Genomic DNA, 21,598 nt, shown 5'->3' with positions numbered 1-21,598 from the left:
AATCTTTTTGTGTTTCTTTATGGGCCCCTAGAAGTTTTACGCAATGACACAATAAAAATGTTAGAAAGCCTGATGGTATGTTTTATGCAGCTGGGCTTTTATTAAAATGTGAAATACTGCTCCAGTAGGTCAGACTGCTAGTTTCTCATTTTTAGTTTTGTTCTTTGATAATTCAAAGGGGGGAATTTTCATAAAAATAATTGCCTTGATTTCATTATAATTTCCTCTATTACATATATGCTGCGGGTGTTGGACTTGAAGGTAAATTGTTGAAATTTTTTTAATAAATGTTGTGATCTTTTCTTGCAATAGGTCAAGAAAAGTTTTAAAAATGTGGCAATTTATGGACCAGTCTGATATTGAAACCATGCGAAGTCTGAAGGATGCTATGGCACAACATGAGTCATCATCTGAATACAGGAAAGTGGTCAACCGGGCACTCAATATTCCAGGCTGTAAAGTTGTTCCTTTCTGTGGTGTATTTTTAAAAGAGCTCTGTGAAGTTCTGGATGGAGCATCAAGCCTCATCAGACTCTGTCCCCGATATAATTCCCAGTATGAAACATTAGAGGTAAATGAGATAAATATTCTAAGATGTTATGTTCTTAGCCAATGCTTTATTTTCTATAATCTTGCACAAAGGCATAATCTAATTAATATTTTCTAAACCAGACTTTTACTAGACTGGTCAGTTATGTGAACCTCAATTTAATTCTCATAGTTCCTTAGCAATTTAGATTTGGTTGTTTCTATGTAGTTCAATATCAGAGTAATGAGAAATCAGCATTAGTAATAAAGGATCTTGTTTGTACTTTGGACTAAGTATGTAAAGCCTGAAATGTGTAATTATTTTCTGCTTAATACTCTGACCTTCCACTTAATTCACTGGGAATTTGAAGTGTTCAGTTCCTTAAAAACAGAATTTAGAAGCTCAGCAGATCAAGCTTTTCCTTTATGGAACGAAACAATTCTTTTAAGTTTTATTACTGTAGTTTTAGTAGAAAAATGCCCCTGTTAGATGAAAAGTTAAAGACTGAGGTTTTTTAAAGTTTTCAGGAGTTACTTTAACTTGTGTTATTTGATTTATGAAATTATTTGGTCTGTTTTGGGTTACAAGTAGGCACAAAATCCCATGGGAAGCAAGCAAGTAAGAAATATGCACTAGATATTCTTAACAGTAAAAATTTCTACAGTGAGAAGTAGGTGACACAATGTTCTATTTGTATCTTTACTAATCTTTTAGATATCTCTATAGTTTGTTTCAGATTACAGTGGACAAGATAACTTCTTACAACGAGTAGGCCAAGATGGTTTGAATAATCCAGAAAAAGAATCAACAACAAACAATATCTTTCAAACTATTCGGAGCTGCAATCGCAGTTTGGATTCAGAAGAGGGTGAAGATAATGTTAGCGAAGGGAGTGATTCAAGGAAAAACTCTTTGAAGGACAAAAACCGGTACCAGTAGGTCTTATTTTATTTACTATCATCACGTGTACATATAATGGTTTTGATCTTCTTTTACCAAGGCTTGCTTTTAGAAATAATAGCAATTTCAACATCTTCCCTTGTATTTATACATTTCCAGTTCAGAACTTTTCTCCCCTGATACTCAACTGCTTGGAAACTCTCTTATAGCTATATTTTCCTCATGATGTAATTACTTCCTCTTATGATAAGGGTAAATCCTTTTTGTCTTACATAGAGAGCTTTAAAAATCCACAGTTACAATTACAATTTTGATCTCTAGTGACAGGAATAGCACCAGGACATATTTGTTATCAGAGCTCAGAACATTATATTCTGCATGCTCAGGCAGTGTTCTGGCCCTTTCAAAAAAAGGTTATTTATTATCCTTCAAAAGACTTCTTCTTTTAAGGACATGTTAGTTTGAGGGGTTTCAATTTTGTCCAGAAAACATTCATGTGTGAGAACACGCTTTGAATTTTCAGGTTGCTGTAGTCATGCTGTTTTGCAAGGAAGTTTACTTCATTGTGCCCTGTGTAAAAAGCCCAGTGTTCAGTAATCTGACATCACTTTGAAAACCACTCTTGAAGACTGTACCAGTCACCAGCAGGAAACAGCAATTCAAAGTTTAGGACATCACATGATCATCTATAATGTTGGTTTGCAGAGAAGTTTCATTGCAAAGCCCATGTAGACATAGGTGGGTTAGGTCAACTTTCAAATAAGTAACTGTGTTAGACTAATTTCAGGTTAAATAACAGAACTGTACTGCACTGAGGTGAGGCACTGTAAAATTATGTGAGGGCTGCATAATAAAGAACTATGCTTAAGTCACTGCTTGAGTTATTTTACTGGTAGTGTGTGTCAAACATATCAATATGTTCAGAACTATCCAACTTATTTCAGCTACTTAAACATTAAATCTAATAAGTGACTGCCTGAGAGGCAACTACTATCTTCCTGTTTAAAATGCATTTATTTCATTAACATGTAATTCTAAATTTCATTTCAAATAAATAATCATTATTTCCTGAAAGAACAGTTTCTAATAGAATTATTCACATCTGGCTTTAGTTGCTTCTGGGAAGTGGTGCACCAGATTAAGCCAAGAAAGACAGACCCACTTCTCTGCCCACATGTGTTATCTCTTGACTTACTTCAGTCCTAATACTTTCTTCCAGGAATTATTTTTTGTTAATTAATATGCCTTAAAATCAACTTGAAATCACAGTTCAAATGGCAAATAAGCTAGGCATATAAACATTTCACTTGGATGAGGAAAATAGAAATTAAACTGATTCCCTTTTTTTATGTGTTTATGAAATAATTTCTTGGTAAATTACTCGTGCTTTATTCATAAATATAATCTAGTAAATTGCATGCTGTTTTAAAGTAGGAATTCGTTTTTTAAAAATCCCAGTGTGAATCTGAAATGAAAATTTAAAATTTAAATGAAAAAACCCGGGGATAGGTAATTAAAGTTATGTTTCCTGATTCAGGCTACTAACTACTCAGTTATGAGTATCTGTACTTCTGATGCAGTAAATACTGATTTTAACAGTAAAATACTTGTAGGAGAACACTTCTGAAAGTACTGATTTAACTCAAGTATCTCACAGGCTTTGGAAATTCCTTATTCACTTGCCATGTCTTTCCTGGGCAGGCAGAGAGCTGGGTGAGGTGCAGGAGCAAATTGCTACAGAGGCAGAAGGACCATGTTCTGTTGTACTTGGATGGAGGCTGTGTTTGGTTTCTTTTTATTGCTATGAACAGCTAAAGGGTTCTAAGGAAGAAATTTAGTCTTTTTTGGTTTGAGACCTGCCATATTTGCATACAGTGTTATAAAATCCAAATTATATCATAATTATGCATTATCTGATAATTGTAGTGTTGTGGTCATAAAGGCAGAGAAATACACTGCATAACATGTTTCTCATTACTTTATAATTGTAAGAAAGATTTTCAATTAGTTTTTCTTTTGATGATTTGGATTGGTATTGTGGAACATGGATGCACCAAAGCTGGTAGGTTAATTTGATTTGAAGAAAATGAAAGGCATCTAATAGGATCAGTGGGCAATGGGTATAATTACTTTCCTAGTTGTGTTAGCAAATAAGCTCTATCACTCTGTAGTCAGTGACCCATCTAACTGCCCTGGATTTCTGTGCATGTCAGATAAATACCAAACATTAATCTTTCTTAGAATTCTATTCTGACAATTAATAATTTTTTTAAAAATAAAGGTAGGCAAGAAAATTAAAAAAAAGAAACAAACAAATTTGAAATAGAGTTTTTATGGAATTGTTAATTATTGAGTTACCAGTCAAGATACTCCTGACTTTGAATCATTGCTTCATTAGCCTGATCTTACCTTCACTTTTAAGCTTTTCCAATTACAGTAAATAACATGCAAAATAATAGGGGAAAACCTCCACTCTTTTTGTTTTTGTATACCTTGCAATTTTCTCCTCTAAATCTGTCACTGTTTCCTTTATCTTTTCTTTTCCTTGCCTCTCAGTGCAGCACATGTAAAGAAAGCCCCTGGTCCAGCCCAGGCTCTGTAAGTGCTCTCAGTAATTGGCAGCGGTGTTGCTTTTGGCAGCTCATGTCAGAGGCTCCGTTTCTGTGTGTGGTTACCTGTGTGTGCTTGGCTTACCTGCTTCTTGTACATTTTAATCTGCACCGTGCTACATGTGAAACAAGGCATGAACAGAGCTCTGCCATTTCTGTCTGTGCTATATTAGACTCCTCCAGACATGCACAGCTACTCTCTGAATACAGTTGTTTGATTGTTTTAAGGGCATAGGGGAGAAAGAGCTGCTTCAGTTGTTTGTTTAATTTTAAAACATTAATTTTATGTAATACAGGTAAATGTTTCAATTGACATGTGTCTGGTGAGACTCTAGTAAGACGATTTATATCAGCTCAGTTAAAATGCATGACCTTATTTGTAGGAATATTTCTTAAAGAAACAAATCTACAGTGAAGACTGATGCAGTTATTTTGTCAGTCTCTTCACCACAAACAATAAAACTTCAACCTATTTGCCATTTTTTTATAGATTTGAAGAAGAGGCAGAGATCTCACCAATTAATAAATTTGTAAAGGAATCATTGCTGTATGGAATAAGGGAAAGTTCAGATTAATTTGCCCAGGTAGAGGAGAGTTTAAGGAAAAGCTGATGGTCATCTGTGCTTTCAGCACTGAGGGAGATGGTGTATGTGGCTTGGAAACACGAGTCAGCTTTGGCTTAATTGGTAGGTAAGGGGCAGGAACTGGACTGTGGTGATAGGAAGGGGATGCAAAGAGGGTATTAGGACAAGGTGTAGAGGAAGATGGTTTGGATTTTGTTGCCTGGATATCCTTAGGAGAATATTCTTTGTTAGTTCTGTTGTACACAGAACAGTTTGTCCTTTTTTATGTTCACTGAAGCACCCAAATATTGAACATTTGTGCATTCATACACATTAGAAGCTTCTGCAGGGAAGATGTTTCATTTAAACTACCTCTTCTATTAGCTCAGTACTGTTACTCTGTGTCTATTGTTTCTAATTCTGCCAAAATCTTTCAGAAATTTTAGTTGCTGCATACAAGTTTTATGTTAATACTTTCCTTAAGTAAAATAAAATTTCTTATGGAAAGTATCTGATAAAATTCCTTATGCATTCTTATGAGGAAGGTATGTATTTTAACCTGTATTTTACTAGTGTTAATCAAAATTTTATATAATATGAAAGGTCTGCACATTAAATCAGTAATAGAACAGAGATTAGAAGTGAAGTCCTGTCTGAAATGCACTACATCCTGCTATCAGTTTCCACATATGGCACTTAATATTTCAGCTGAAGCAATCTTGCGCAGCAGATTTAGAAACTGGAATCACTTGGCTTTAAGAAACAATCAGACACTTATTAATGCAAAGTTTGGAAAGGTCTAGGAAAATATAAGCATATTGTTTCAGGAGTTAGAAGTAATTGTAGCAGCATCTCTTAATAGATGCAAAATTGCAATAACATAAATTGTAATACTTCAAAAACTACACAAGTTCCTGTAAGTCCCAATTTTATAGTGATGATAGTGTTCCATTTATTTAAACTACAGCAGAAAAAATACTCATCAAGCGTAGCATAAATCAGCACATGTATCACTAAATATAAATCTCTCATCTTTGCTCAAATGCAGATTTCTCATCGGAGATCTTTCAGATTCGGAAAGTGACATATTTGAGCAGTTGAAAGAATGGGATGCAAGTTCAACGGAAGAGCAGCAAAAGGCTTTCTGCCATGGGATAGAACTCATTCCCTGGTACGTGTTGTCCATCAGGGCTGACGTCCATCAGTTCATGCAGCAAGGGGCAACTGTCATTCATTATGACCAGGAGACACATCTCTCAGCTCGTTGCTTTCTTCAGCTCCAGCCTGACAATAGTACTTTGACTTGGACAAAACCCACTACAGTTTGCCCTGCAAATGCTAAGGCAAAGCTGAGTGTGCTGGGCAATGCTGCTGAGCTTGGTAAATACCAGTTTCTTGGTAATACGGGACTGGTGGAAGGCTTTTTGGACTTGTTTTCAGCCAAGGCTGTCTATATGGGACACTCGGGCATTGATATGCACACTGTGTGTGTTCAAAATAAACTTTGCAATATGTCCCTCGAAGAAAACGGTATAACACTACTTTATGGACTTCAGACTACTGATAATAAGTTGCTGCACTTTGTTGCTCCAAAATACACTGCCAGAATGCTGTATAATGGATTGCTGGAATTGACTAAAGCTGTAAGAAAAATGAGGAGATTCCCTGATCAAAGACTACAGTGGCTACGGAAACAGTATGTCAGCCTTTACCAGGTAAAAAATGCTGTGATTCTCTGTAAAAAAGTTCTAAGATACCAACAGTTTAATGTAATACAACTAGTTTCTATTAGAAGTAAGATTAGATTAAAGGTTAACCCTAAATCTCCAACTTTGTAACATGGCTTCAGCAGCAAGATCTGATTCTCCACACAATGTTATCTCAAACCTTGCAAGTTTTCAATACACTGAAGTTAAATTTTTTTTCCTTACAAAGCTCTTCATATGTTTGAAGTTTTGGAATAAGTATTTTATCAAAGAAAAAAGCAAGGACTGTACTTAGAAAGGGCACCAAAATAATGAGTGATAATACTTAGGGCCAAAACATCCCCAAAGCAGCAAACAAAGTAGCCCTGGGGACTACTCAGTAATCAAAAATTGCTTCCTCTTGATGTTTCTTTCATTGGCTCCTCAGAAATGTCTATATTATTGCTTTAAAAATGTGTCCTTATTATCCTTGTTTTGTTAACGCTGAGAATCTTTGTAGGAAGATGGAAGGTTTGAAGGCCCAACCTTGGCTCAGGCTGTTGAGCTGTTCGGAGGCAGACGGTGGAGTGCAAGAAGCACAGGCACGGGATCTCTCACCAAAAGCACTGAGAAGCCCAATGTGCAGAGAAACAACACCCTGGGAATCAGCACAGCTAAGAAAAAGAAGAAAGTACTCATCAGGGTAAAATATTTTGTTATTCATGTGTTTTGTTTCCTTCCTTTCTGCAGTCACTGTGTAGCTGTGTTCTGAACCAGAGAAAAGAAGTTAGATGATGATTTAAGACTGTTTATTGTAGTTTCAGGTTTGAGGATTATTGTTTCCCAATAGTTTGTTCTTTTCTCATGCTTGCAGCATTGCTAGGACTGTAGGTGCCAAGGCTAGCAGAATGGGACAGAATCTTCTTACAACCTTTAGGTGCTGTTTCAGTATGAAGACAAAATACTGGTGGTAATAAAAATCTTAACATGCAAAGTGGTGTCTGGAGGTTGGTGTAAATTTTTTTAATCCTTTTTGTTTTCATGTTTTGAAAAACACTACCATAGTTGTTCCACATCGCATTAGCACCCATTTTATCTTGTGTGGGTGACGGAAACATGACCTAGTGTGGAAGTCTCCTCTCTTTTCCTGGACAAAACTGCATTCAACAGTGGGCAGGAGAGAGGAAAATGCAGGACCAGCACCTCTACACTACCCACATTTTCTAGAACTACTTTCTAGGTAGAATGGTTCTCAAATTACAAGATCCATCCTCTGTAGGGCTGGAGTGCACCAGTGAAACAGTGTCAAACCAGCTGCAACATTCTAGAGAGGCACAATCATTGTGGTATTCTGTGTGATGTCAAACTGAGGTGACACCTAATGGTCCCACGCTTGACTGTGTATCTGTTTAACTTTTTCTGCTAGTATTGGCCTCATAGATCTGTTTCACGAAGAATTCCTGATTTATGTCATGGTTTTGTTACAGATTGTGCTGAAATGAAATGGAAATAGTGGGTTTGGGATATTTATTATGGTGCTCATTATTCCTAGGGTGAAAGTGGAGAGGCCACTGATGATGAAATGGCAACTCGGAAGGCAAAAAGCTGTAAGGAGTGTCGTAATAGAAGTGGTTCAGACCCTCAAGATATTGATGAACAAGAAGAGTCAGGTAAAAATTGCTTCAGTACTTACAAATCTGTCAGGGTTTTGCTCAAAGCCTTTTTATGTAGACATTATTTGTAGTGTTAAAAATAAACTTATAAAGCTACTTTTGCAGTTGAAACTCCAAATCTGTGAACTCTGAAATTAATTTCTTTAGTTGTTTGTGATTGTTCTTTCATTTAGTTTCAGTAGCATTCCCTTTCTATGCAGATAAAATTCATTTGTAAGTGTCGTTCAATACGTACTTCTTTGACTGTGTCGGGACAAATCTAGAATTGTGCTACTGTCTTACTATGCTTTAATGGATTTTCATATAGGTCTCCTGGACAAAAACATTTTCATTGGGACAGATGTTGTAATTGTGATGAAAACTTTTGTTTTCTCCTTAGATCAAAATACTATTATTAATGCTTCTCCATCTAACAACCTGCCATCAAGAAGAGCTCACTCTCTGACAGCATCTGGATCTCCCAACTTAGGAGCTACATCATCTTCACCAGCAAGACCAGTCTCCTCTCCTGTAATACCGTCAAGCAAAACTCAGTCTAGGTAAGGTCAAAATCCGTGCTTTGATTTAAAAGGAAAAGAAGCTACTATTACTTACTTACTATCAAATGTGGGGTTTGTGCCAAACTGGCAAAATCTGACAAAAACAGTGCCAGAAATGTCATTAGCCTTTTTGTGAATATCTAAAATACATTGTAGAACAACACAAGACATTTAAGCTGAAATGCCATGAATCTGAGGATGGCTTTGTAGCAAGTCCCTGAACAGCATATTTCAGTTTATATCTGTTACAGAAGCAGATTGGAATGCTGTTCCAAATCTACACAAATACAGAGTTTAACTCTTTCTCCAGATCTTCTCCAAAACATAGTTATAGGCATTTTCTGTATAGTGAAAATCAACAGAAGTGTTATAGATGTGTGAACAGAGTTCTGAGGTTTCTCAGCATAAATAATTTCTACCTGGGGGAGTAATAATTTTGCTAACATTCCTGGTGATGACTGCAGTGCTGTCTTGGGAACTGGAGGAACCAATTTGGAATCTTTCTCTTACAGGCCTCTTTTTCTTGAACATCCATCATTTTTGTGCTGCTTAGGCAGTGTAAAAGGTTATGCAGTTGCAATATGTCAGTAACACAGTGCACTTTTGTATTAATTCTGTAAATACTAATGGTGATGGTAGTAGTAATTACAGTACGAATAATATGTCAGGGATATGGACAGTACTTTATGACATACAAGAAGACAGTTTCAACAGAGGCTTTCCAGTGCCTTTCTGGAGAAGGAATGCTGAAATATCATTATGAGTATGAATCTTGGGGGTTCCATGAGAGCAACAGTAAACAATGAAAGATTACTGCTGCTGCTAGAACATTATATTTGAAGATACATGTCTTGTGCAATAGTTCCTGTTGTGTATTTGTTGGGGATTGTATTTATACGTAAAATAGTTGGATTTGGCAACAGGTGTGAGCAGTAGAGCCACCTGTGAACGTGTGGTTGGGTTAACACTGCTTTGTGAGCCCCTGTGTATTGTCATTCAAAAACTTGAATTTGTCTTGATAAGCTATTTTTATTTTTTTTTTGTAAGGGTGAGAACAACTTTCTATTACCTTGAACTGAAGAAATACTGCTTTACTATCTCTGGAAAAAGATCCTGTGTTTTGCAAATCTGCTTTTTGCTTTTTATGCCAGAATAGTTGTTGTCTCTAAATGAGATGAAAAGGCTCAATGGAGAACTTGCATTTCCTGGAAAAGGCCAGCTGATGTTCCTTTAAATCCTCTCAGGACTGCGTTTCTGCATGGATCTGTGTGTAGCTAAGCATTGTGGACCTCCCCCAGTTATTCCAGGTTTTCCCTGGCAAAGTTGTCTGGCAGCTCCAGAGCATTGCTTTGCAGGGCAGTCCCAAATTTGCTATGATCCTTCTTGCTAGAACTTCCTCAGGATGTAGCTTATTGCTGTTTCATCTGTCCTGAAGAAGTCTTCCTCAGAACAGATTTACATGTTTTTACCCATTATCTTGACCCAGTTCTCATGAGCCATTAAGAAATTTGGAGCACTGGAGAGAATTTTATTCTGAGCACAGTTGTCTTGCAGCTGCTATTGTCGCTCCTTCAAAGTAGATGGGCATCTGATGAACTTCCAAGTTCCTTGGAAATCTAGTGCTGCTTGTAGGGTGGAGGAAGCAGGAGGATGGTGCCGCTGGGACACAGAGCACAGGATACAGAAAACTAGAGATGGGGGATTTTTGGGAGGGGAGAGTAAACCTCCTCTCTCATTAACTATCTACAGGTGTAATCCAGACTGCTACTAATTGCAGTTTTGGTTGTTGGTGATGGTGGGGTTTTCTTGGGGTTTTTTGCCTTTTTTTAAAAAACCTTTTTGTTCGTATTTATTTCCATTACTCTGGAAGATAATCTTTAGTGATCAAATCGGGTGAAATGCTGAGCATTTTCTTCTGCCCTTGGTCTCCCATTTGGTACTCTGCAGTTCCAATCTGCCTTCTGGAATCTAAAGACTTTTCTCATCATGGTTTATTTTTCCTGTCTGATAAAAATGCTAGGAATTATTTTAGCTCAAAAAATTTATATGCAGTATGTCAGTACTTGCCATGGTGAAGTCAAACAAATCGAATGTTATCAACTGAAGTAGATGATATTTTTTAATATTTCTAAATCACATTTTGTTTTCAATTGCATGCATCCATCCTGTGTCAGGAGTAAACTCAAGGATCTGGTCCAGCATATTTGTGTAGAAAGTCACCTGCTTGCAGGCATGTCTTTAGGGACACTGAAAAACAAGCTAGTCCTGTTTTTCCATCACAGCTGTCAGAACTATTTGTTCTGAATCTGATGGCAAAATCAATAAAAGAATGGATCTGTATATTTGAACATCACAGAGCAATGAAATCTGACATGTGGTCTGATATTTTGAAGGAAATACTGTAACTCGTGCAATTAATTATGGTTTAAACTAGATAGTTCTTGATATTTGTGTTGTTGCTTAGATCCTGCCCTTTTCAGGATACTGTTGCTGACAGATCCCATTCCTGTAATGTGTGTTCATTGGTGTTTAGGTCTAGGAAGGGGCTCAAGAGCTCAGCTCCTCATTTCAAGTTACTCTATGTAGTTCACTAAGGACTTGTTCATACTGTTCAAGTCATGGCCTAACTGTACTTACTAGTGTGAATCCTCTTGAAGCCTAAAGATTTTGGGATGTGACTTTTGGAAATGTGCTGGTTCTACTTCAAAAACCTTGTTCAACTGCACAACTTAGTTTAATGATTGCAGTTACAGAACAATCTATTTTATTACTTCATCTTCAATGAACCTTAGACACAGCCTACATTAAAAGAATACTGGCATTGTGGTTTTTAAAGGGAAAATAAGTGCTTCCATTTGTGCCATGTGTATCAGGCCTTTTTCCACATGAAAGTTTTAAATTGTATAATATACATTATTCATTCTGGCAAAGTTTGCCATTGTCTTGAAGAAAAAAAAATAGCTGCTATAAGAAGGTAAGAAACATCACTATGCATCTTATAAGGTGGTGCTTTATTTGCTTCTTCCAGATACTGGTAATAAATGCATTAAGGAGAGCACAAATAAACGGTTAATTCACTAATGCATAATGTATCAGTTAAGTATAATGTAAGTTTACATTATAAATACTAAGTTTAATGTAGCCAAACTACAGCAGTCTGTTTTTTTGATTTAGCGCATGGAGCAGCAGTAGCTGGCATGGCCGTGTCAAAGGAGGAATGAAGGGATTTCAGAACTTCATGGTGTCTGATAGTAACATGACTTTTGTGGAATTTGTAGAGCTTTTCAAATCTTTCAGGTAAAATATATTTTTTTCTGTACTAATTTTGTTCATCCAAGTTCATAAAAGAGCAAAAATTGAACTTCTCCCCTCTTTTTGCAGTGTCCGTAGCCGCAAGGATCTGAAAGACCTTTTTGATATTTATGCTGTGCCTTGCAATAGATCTGGCTTAGAGCCCACTCCACTTTATACTAATTTGAAGATTGATGAAAATAGCAATGGATTCCAGCCTGATTTAGGTTTGTTAAAGAAAAAACTGCTGAACAACTTCAGTTTGTTGCTTTAATAAAATGTGTCTCAGTCAGTCTCATTATCAGTTATAAGTCTGAGTAGAGGACTGCTGCCATGTCTCCACTAATACCTAGTTAGCAGGATATAAGACAAAAATGAAGGAAAGGAAAAGTATTCCAGCTTTTCTTTAGCCAGATACATTTGTAACTGGTAATAGCAGAGGAATAAACTTGTTGCTGAATGGCTGAGCCCAGGGAGCTGTACAGGTTGCAGGAGCTCTGGAAGGGCTAAAACACTGAGCAAGTATTGGAAGCAGAAATGAGGAGGCTGTGCCCTGTGTCTCATTTGGCTGTTTTTTCTTATCTAGTTTCCTAGTGGATCTGCTTTATGTGGGATAAAGGGGAAGGAAGCCTCTGTCCTCCTTTACATTCCTCAGTTACTATTAAGTCTGGGACTTTGGCCACATGTAAAGAAAACAGTCTTTCTGCCAAGCAGCTTGTGGGGAAGGTGCAGAACAGTTGGCCTATGAAACTGGAAGAAGATAAAGGGTGATTGAACAGGAAGGGTGTGGGGTTGCACACAGTGAAGGAAAGGCTTTTAGGCTGTTTGTGGTGCTGAGAAGGGAGCAGGAGAGTCCTGGGTTTGTAGGAGGCTGTGGATCCATGTTATAGGTTCCAGGATTTCATTCAGAGTAACTGGACACCTGTAATCCACTCATGTGCATGCTTAATGCTCTCTCTTTTATTAGTGGGTAGAAATAAAATGGTTTTGTTCTAATTTACTGTGTCAGTGCTAAAGCACCCAGTGAGATAATTGTGTATTGTATAGTACATTATATTCTATACAGGATATGTAATGGACATGACTGTTTAGCTTATATTTTTATTTCCTCATTTTTCTTTTAAGATTTGTTGACTAGAAATGTTTCAGACCTTGGTTTGTTCATTAAGAGCAGGCAGCAGCTATCAGACAACCAGAGGCAAATATCTGATGCTATTGCTGCTGCCAGCATCGTAACCAATGGTACTGGAGTTGAAAGCACATCACTGGGAGTATTTGGAGTAGGAATCCAGCAGCTCAATGACTTCCTAGTGAATTGCCAAGGAGAACACTGCACCTATGATGAAATCCTCAGTATTATCCAGGTCTGTAATAGAAATATCTTGCATTTCCTTTTCACTAGAACTCCTATTACTTCCATTTTCCCCATTAACATTGTATGCTGTTCAGAATAGCATCTGTTTGGGCATCTCCTTTCACACTGATGTTGTCTCTATAGTTAACTTGCATTTAAAATTTAATACTATCTTTATTTTGGGCTAGAAAATTGTATGTATGCCCTTAAATATGTCCATTAAAAAATGCAAATAGTTTTATTAGCTATGTGTACTTTAGCAGGGAAAGGATGTCACCATCTAGGAAAAGTGTTCATGACAATTCTTTTATTTCTCTTTGTCTGGGACCGCATTTGATTGAACATAATCTTACTTTGGAACTTTAAAAAGCACCATTTCCACATATTTTTATTTTATTGTAAAAAAAATTACCAGAGCAAACGTGGACATTTTATTCCCTTATGTACTATGGCTGAAGATTCTAGAAAGTGTGTAGAAAAACTTTTATTCCTCCAAACATGTGTAATGAATGTACTCCAAAACTAAGCCCCAGTTGTAACTATCAATATATAAGATAGGACTGCAGAGTTTAAAAGACAGAAATTATGAAGAAACTTCAAGTTGGAGTACCACAACTCTCATTGAGATGGTGGTATGTTGTATTAAGCACAAGAGTAGGACACCTGATCATAAATCTTCCTTAATTTCAATTTAATTGCTATCTCAGCTTTGAACGGGAAGTTGGATTAGGTGATGTCCCAACACTCCTTTTGACCTGAATGGTTCTTTTGATTTATTATTATGATCTTAGTATTTTGTGAAAACACAGTTTGCAGGCATCTGATTGCTTTATCCACAAAAAGACTGTCTACATACTAACTCTTTAGTCCTGTGAGCTACATACATATAATAGCAATTCTTAGAAATATGTCTTTTTCATGTTTTTCTATCTTTGATTTCTTCCTCATTATAGAAATTTGAACCTAGTGTGAACATGTGCCAGCAGGGGCTGCTATCTTTTGAAGGATTTGCAAGGTAATTACTTATGTGCTAATTTATATATGTGTATATGAACATGTGTGTGTGTATATATATATATGTATGTATATGTATATATATGTATATTAAAAGTATATCTATAAAAAGATGATACCAGTGTATTGATGTTTCTCAGAAAGTCACAAAATTCTCAGCACAGCATAAAATTTCCTCACTACTTCTCACTTCCAGATTTTTAATGGATAAAGACAACTTTGCCTCCAAAAATGATGAATCACAGGAGAATGCTGAGGACTTGCACTTTCCTCTCTCATATTACTACATAGAATCCTCGCACAATACTTACCTTACTGGCCATCAGCTTAAAGGGGAGTCCTCAGTGGAGCTCTACAGCCAGGTATGCAGGATTGGATTGTTGTGTAGTTTTCAACATGGACTTGTTTGTTTTACTGGCAAGTTTCAGGAGCATGACCTTTTTGCTTTGAAAATCTAGATGTCCTAAACCCCTGCTTGCAAAATATTGGAAAACATGATGTGTGGGAAAGCTGCCTGTAAGCACAGTTGTGCTCAAATGCCTTTTCTAAGGCAAAAAAATGGGTTTAGTTTGAGATTCATAGCATTTAGACACCAGTCGGTCTGACCCAACCTACTAAAATTAGACTTTCCCACAGGAAAGACCGATCTAATATTTTAGTTCATTCAGATGTCAAAGACACTAGTGAAATACTGTACATTGCACTGCAAAGACAAATTTCAAATAGAGCTATAACTTCTAAAAATGTTACTTTTAGGAATATTCTACAGTTTTTAGACTTCATGCTTGATTGGTGGTGATCAGGGAAGGAACAATTTCTCCCTTGGGCTTTCAGTTCTGTGTTTGTTTGTATATATGTATATATTTGTATGTCTGTGTGTTTACAAAATGCTGGAGAAAGCATCAAACTTCCTGTCAGTAGTGGTTTTGTTATGCTGAGAGTTAATGACTCACCACTGAGAAGGGACTCATCTGGTGTCTCATGTGCTCCTTCACCTGGGGCTATAGACAAAGAGGTGAGGCTGTGTTAGGAAATCCTGAATAACGTAAATGCACTGAGTAATGCAGTTGCAGAGGTTCCTGTAGTAGCACTGCACAGTGATGCTAGTATTGTGTTGGTAGTAGATGGGAAGTGAGATAGACAACAACTGCCTTCAAAGTCTGCATGATTAAGAAAAGCCTTTTCCTGTCCCTCAAGTAGTGTTGCCAGCTGAAGGGGTACTTGGTTCTGGTTCAGTGTGTCTGGCTCTCACAGAAGTGGTGGAGTGACAGCTTTGGACACAACTGTCTGAAATCAAATTATTCCAGTTTTGAGTAGACATAATTATTTCTTTGTTCATGAATGGTTTTCCTGGAAATGGGTTTGATTGTTGAGATCTTTCTATTCAGTAAAATACTAAATTGTAGTACAGATGACAGGCATGGAAAATACTGATAGCAATAATAAGCTGAGCTACCAGAAGATGGGTTGGCTAATCTCTTCCTTCATCCTTCCTCTTTGCTTCCTTCATTGGTTTCTAAAGCAATGGTTTTCTGAAATAAATAAATGAATAATTAAAACATTGATTAATGAATTGATGGCTGTAAATTAACTTAATATTTTATCAAGATGGCCTGGCACATTTCCATTTTAACTATCCTCACAGAGGTTTCTTAAGACTTCATTTTCAGACTATCTTTTATTTATAAAACTAACAAAAATTAAAAAAAAAAAAACAGAAAACAAACTGCAAGTGCTTTTCCCATATGATGTCATGGGAGCAACCTGAAATAAATTGCCATGTTGCTTTATAGCTGTTTTTGCAGGTAGAAATACCTGAATGTTTTTCTCTCTCAGAAAATTAAGCTATATAGTAAGAACCACCTTCTTCAGACAGATTCCATGTGTCCTGTACAATACCATGAATTTCAAAGCTTTGTGGTAATTCTCCCAAAGGACATACATGCTTTGCTTTATTTTCCCAGTCTTTTTCAATGGGAAATAGGAGTTCAGTTAGGGAATGCAGTTAGCTGGGGACTGTACCCTCTATGGGCTGTTTACTTCACAGACATTGCTCTTTCCAGCAGTTTTGCTGAATCAGTGGGCTTTCATTCAGCTCTGCAATGTCTGCCTTCTGCTTTGATGGCATGATACTGTGGCTTAGATGTGCTTACACAGTTCGGTTGCATTGCAGGTTCTTCTACAAGGCTGCAGAAGCGTAGAATTGGACTGCTGGGATGGTGATGATGGGATGCCTATCATTTATCATGGCCACACTCTTACTACAAAGATCTCTTTTAAGGTATGCTGGTAATTTCACATGGAAACAAAAAAATGAGAAGTTATTTTTTTCTGTAACAAAGGGAAAAAATAATTGCCTACTAGAAAAATACAAATTCTAATGGGCTAAATTCTAATAGAATATAAACTATAGATTATGTCAGACATGAAATTCTCAGTGATAAATATGCTTTCAAATTAGTTTTTGTAGCATATGTAGTGTAATTTTCTGTCTTTCTTGTTGTTACATAAATAACAAAAGTAGGTGTTACCACTTGTGTTGTAACAAGATGCCAGCTTGCTTTGAAGGCACACTGTGGCCTCTTCCTTCTCACAGAGGAAAGCAGGTGTCCCCCCTCTCAGCTAGCAGTAGGTTAACTGAAAGCTGCAGAATGCTCCCATGTTCTTTCAGTGGGCTCTGTCTCTCTCTCTCTTGCAGGAGGTGGTGGAAGCCATCGATCGCAACGCATTCATCACCTCCGACATGCCGGTCATCATCTCCATAGAAAACCACTGCTCACTGCCCCAGCAGCGCAAGATGGCCGAGATTTTCAAGGTAGGCCATCAGCTGCAGTGAATTATTACAAGCATGTGCTGTGGGATTTTCCATTATACATCACCTGTTCTTGATATTTCAGAATGTATTTGGAGATAAGTTGGTGACAAAGTTTTTATTTGAGAGTGACTTTTCTGATGATCCCATGCTGCCTTCCCCTGGCCAACTGAGAAGAAAAATCCTACTTAAAAACAAGAAGCTGAAAGCCCATCAAACACCAGTGGATATATTGAAACAAAAGGTAAAGTCCTTCCTTAACAGCAAGCAGTGAGAACTGCTTGAAAGTGAGAACTTTCTAACTTGTTAGAAATAGTTAACTTGTGTTTGAAGTTTTTGCTAATCCCATGTGTACAGCAGAATAATGCAATGCACATTCATGCTTGGAAAACTCACAGTAGATTGCAGTGCTGTCAAGTAAGTAGACAACACATATAGTAAATTATATCTAAAGCTTGTATGTATGTATATTAATTTTATAAACTTCATAATATTATGATTAACATCACATGTCCTGTGTGACAAACATAAATGAATCTTTTTCTCTGAGGTTATAGCATTTACTGTTCATGTTTATTCAGAAGCAGTGATATGCATTCCGTATGTATGTATATTTACAGTACGTAGTAATTTTTGGTAGAGTTCTGCTTTGTTTCTTTTTTCAATTTCAAGCCAGGCAAATACTTGATTTTTTATTGACTTTTTGTGGGGGATTCTGCTACTCAAATAGTGTTTATTCCCATGTGAGATTTTTTTTTATTTCTAATAATTAGGGCTACATCTTAAGTAGCCTCAATCTAATAATGTCTGTGGTTAGTTAGCAGTTCAATTAAGTCCTTGAAAACTAATTGCTATTACCCGAAATGTAAACACAATTGCATTCGACTTAAATTCTTGTCATCAGATGAGTAAATCACACTGATCATACCAGTATATGGATATTCTCCATCTTTTGAAAAAGTACTTAACTGTTTCTGAAACAGTATACCTCAGACTGGAAAAAGGCAGTCTTCAATAATGTGCAGCTTGGACATTTTCCCATAATTAATTAGGTTTCATATCTTATTAAGTGTTTTCCTTGCAATACAAGTTCTCTTTACATTCAAACCCCTAAAGTGGTATTTTAGCTTGCTCTTAACAATCTTACTTATTTCTCACTTAATATATTCAGTGCTTTCATATAAACAAAATGAGATGCAAACAGTGATGAAAACTGTTTTTCTTTTTAAAATAACTTAGCAATAAAGAGTGTGTGTGTTTCTGTTGTTTTAGGCTCACCAGCTGGCACACTTGCAAGCACAGGCTAGCAATGGTGCTAGCAACCCCACGCCTACCAATGAAGAGGAAGAAGATGAAGAGGATGAATATGACTATGACTATGAATCTCTCTCTGATGGTAACTATGTTTGTTTGTTTGTTTGTTAGTTACAGTGCTTTTGTTAGAACTGTATTAATAATACATGAATATTCTAGTTCAGGAATGAGCTGGGTAAGCAGTGTTCTTGCACAAGTGTGAAAAGGCTGAAATTCTTCAGCTAGTAGAGAAGAGGGACTGAGGGGTGAATTGGAAACAGGTTTACTAAGTCATGAAGTGGTGGATTAAGGGAAGCACAGAATGTTACTTGTTAGATCTAGCAGGTGCTCAGTGAAACAAGTGGAAGATCATTCTAAAACAGGTAAAATATTTGTTTGTGCAGCTGGTAGTAAACTTCTGGAATGTGCTGCCATGGGAAATTGCAGAGCCAAATGGCATCAGAATATTCCTGGACAGATTTATAAGTAGATGTTATAGGTAGCAGTATTTGGTCCAACATCCCTATTATTCAGTGATTGTGGTTGTTGGGGTGGTGATTACTGGCTGGATGCTCTCTTGCCACTGTTAGAAAGATTATTCTGGGCTACATGGACAACTTGTCTGACACAGCTGGGGATGTTCTGCTGAATGAACAGTGAAGTACTTCACTTTCATTCTGGTGGGGACCCATTTAAGTTGTATGTGCTGTGTTCAGAGAGGTGTAAGGCTCAAGCATGTCCTGCAGCACAGTACTTCTTTCCAGGTGGTCTCTTGTTTACATTAATTGCTTCTGTGTTTAGTGATTTAAAAAACAGTCACAAGATTAATGCAGTTCAAGACTTGACACTGCTTCTGGAATAGCAAGGTTATTTATGAGTTTGATGTCAGTGTTACCTTCAATTGTGTTTTGCCTGAAAGTTGGCCTAGCTGGCTACTTGAGTATATTCTGTGAAGAACGAGATAGTGTAGATGTAAATTGCTGTGAAAACTCAAATCTTTGCTAACAGACTTGCCAAGAAGATTTTGCAAACTGATTGCAGTAAGTGATTTTTGAGCACTGCTCTAGTTAAGAGAAGGTTTGAGAAACCTGAAGCTAGCAAGAAACATTCACATCTTCCAGCATATGAAGGAACCTGCAGCATGGTTTAGTACTTTATTACAATGATTATTCTTTGAAATCTTTAATTGTGTTAATATTTTGTTAAAACTAATCTGAATTAGTTTTACTAGATTATTAGATTCAGTTTTATTTTTCTTACCAATACATTTTTTTTGCATAAGGCTAATAGTTTTACAACTGACACTTATTTTTCATTTCTCTGGCTCTAAATCTTAATTCCCTTTACTCTTATTCCCTCTCTGACTCATTTCCCTATAGCTGATGTCCTTAATGCTTCTCCTGCTCCTAACAGCCAGGAAGGTAAAAGCCACTTGGATGAGCATTTTAACTGCATGAAATCAGCACTGCATTAATCTGTTGTTCTGACAATTCAACTGCCTGTTCAATGTGACAGTGTGAATATATAGTTTCTACTTCATATTATAAATGCAAGCAGATATTCTTATATGGCATTGTAAACTGGTCAGGAACTGTTAGAAGCCTGCATGTATGACACTTGTTATGCATAAAAAGAATATGGTCAAAGCATCAGGAATATCAGGAATAAATCTAAACCATTTCTTTTGTGACAAGTGCAGTATTTTGGTCCCGAAAGACCACATCATTATTAGGCATGCTATTCTCTGAAAAATATGTAGCTTTAAAGAGGTATTTCTATAGGTGTAAAAAAATACTTGTGCATGGTGAAAATAAGGAGAGGAAAGCTAAAACTTGTACAAAATGCGTACATATTTGATGGGGTCAATTGTGCTTGGACTTCGGCATATTTTTGTCATTCAGGAATATCAGTTGTTTTCAGATGGCAAACTTAATTCATTAGATGGTTTGGTTTTAAAGATCTTCTGAGCACAAAAGGATGGGCTTTAAAAGAAGGGCCAATATCTTAACCAAACCCAAGCATTAAATTTTTGAACAGGTTACTACTAGAGGATGATGCTTTGACCAGTAAATGCATTATTTTAGCATCTGATTATTCATATAAGATTCATAGCACTGTCCACAAATACTGTTAATTCAGGTTAAATTTCCAGTTGAAATTGTTTGGCTTTATGTTTATTAAAATCCCATTAATTTTTAGATAATATTCTTGACGACCGACCTGAGAATAAATTATCAAGTGATAAACTGCAGTTTGAATATAATGAAGAGACTGCCAAACGACTAAAGAAGGCTGATTGTGCTACTTACAATAATAAAGGAAAGGTAGTTCTGCTATTTCCCCCTTCTCAGCTGCACTTTGATATGTAACCAGCTTCAAAAGGATTTGGACAGTTTAGGTAACTGAGACATCAGATAGCAAATATGCTTTAATTAAGAGAAGCAATAGAAAGCATGGAAGGACACCAGAGAAAATAGCCTAAGTAGAACAAATGCTCAACATACTGTTCAAGAAAAATCCTCAGAGGTTATAGTGTATATATAGGCTGCTTGGCTGAAAATTGATATTGATGATACTGAAGATCTAATCTGAAACTTCAGCATCTTTGTATTTCAAGATAAGTTTAAAATACCACACTCTTACAGTGTGGTAATACAGCACCTCTTATTAAGTCATCTGAAAAAGGAACCAGTGTGTTGCTGTTTAGTGTATTGTAGATTCTTCTCAACATGGATGTGTTTTGTCCAAATGTTTGTAGGACTGACTCTGAATAAGACCTTTACACACTACTCCAGAATCAGCAAAAGGTATTGATCAGAAATGTGCACACAGGAGGGAGGTTCGTTAGGATAACAGAAACCATATAGGAAGAAAGAGATAAAAAATTTCAAAGACTTAAGTAAGATACGCAAGTGTTCTTCCACATTCCGTAATGCTATTATTAAATGTTCTTGGTGTTGCCACTCAGGTTTATGACATGGAGCTGGGTGAAGAGTTCTATCTTCCACAAAATAAGAAGGAAAGCAGACAAATAGCCCCAGAGCTATCAGATCTTGTCATTTACTGTCAAGCTGTAAAGTTCCCGGGTAAGTGCACTGCCCTGTTTTATTGCTTTAAGCTTTCTAATTCCTGGAGACATTATGTTTATGTTTTGAATTAGTTTGAAGTAGTCGAGGAGGTTCGTTCTTCATGATTTGGTAGTCTTCATAATAGCAGCTCCTGGCTGAGAAGTAGTGCTCATAAATTATGTGAATACACACTGTTTGTCATATTAAAATGTTTACAAAAGTGAAATTTGCCAGTCTTCACAACTTAGACAACTGCTTCATGCCAAAT

General features: G+C 36.6%; 1 protein-coding gene across 5 annotated transcripts in view; it reads left to right on the top strand.

Moving 5' to 3' along the window:
* PLCE1 (phospholipase C epsilon 1) overlaps positions 1-21,598 on the top strand; it is a 140,384-nt gene that overhangs the window by 99,518 nt on the left and 19,268 nt on the right. For 2 of the 5 annotated variants that reach the window (XM_088059493.1, XM_088059490.1), the window contains 17 exons: positions 313-571; positions 1,256-1,464; positions 5,650-6,316; positions 6,807-6,989; positions 7,839-7,956; positions 8,339-8,498; positions 11,673-11,795; positions 11,880-12,016; positions 12,915-13,153; positions 14,097-14,158; positions 14,354-14,519; positions 16,331-16,438; positions 16,856-16,972; positions 17,055-17,213; positions 18,242-18,365; positions 20,462-20,586; positions 21,231-21,348. In XM_088059493.1, coding sequence (XP_087915619.1) covers positions 313-571; positions 1,256-1,464; positions 5,650-6,316; positions 6,807-6,989; positions 7,839-7,956; positions 8,339-8,498; positions 11,673-11,795; positions 11,880-12,016; positions 12,915-13,153; positions 14,097-14,158; positions 14,354-14,519; positions 16,331-16,438; positions 16,856-16,972; positions 17,055-17,213; positions 18,242-18,365; positions 20,462-20,586; positions 21,231-21,348 — 3,074 coding nt within the window. Of the gene's footprint in view, positions 1-312; positions 572-1,255; positions 1,465-3,985; positions 4,028-5,649; positions 6,317-6,806; positions 6,990-7,838; positions 7,957-8,338; positions 8,499-11,672; positions 11,796-11,879; positions 12,017-12,914; positions 13,154-14,096; positions 14,159-14,353; positions 14,520-16,330; positions 16,439-16,855; positions 16,973-17,054; positions 17,214-18,241; positions 18,366-20,461; positions 20,587-21,230; positions 21,349-21,598 lie in introns of all 5 variants that reach the window. The other 3 variants (XM_088059489.1, XM_088059488.1, XM_088059491.1) reach the window with 3 other exon arrangements.

Source organism: Pseudopodoces humilis, chromosome 9 (assembly GCF_049639895.1).
Source record: "Pseudopodoces humilis isolate 2021_Gansu_Grassland_sample_001 chromosome 9, ASM4963989v1, whole genome shotgun sequence".
Taxonomy (NCBI): Eukaryota; Metazoa; Chordata; class Aves; order Passeriformes; family Paridae; genus Pseudopodoces; species Pseudopodoces humilis.
This window is presented reverse-complemented; position numbering and strand designations above follow the sequence as displayed.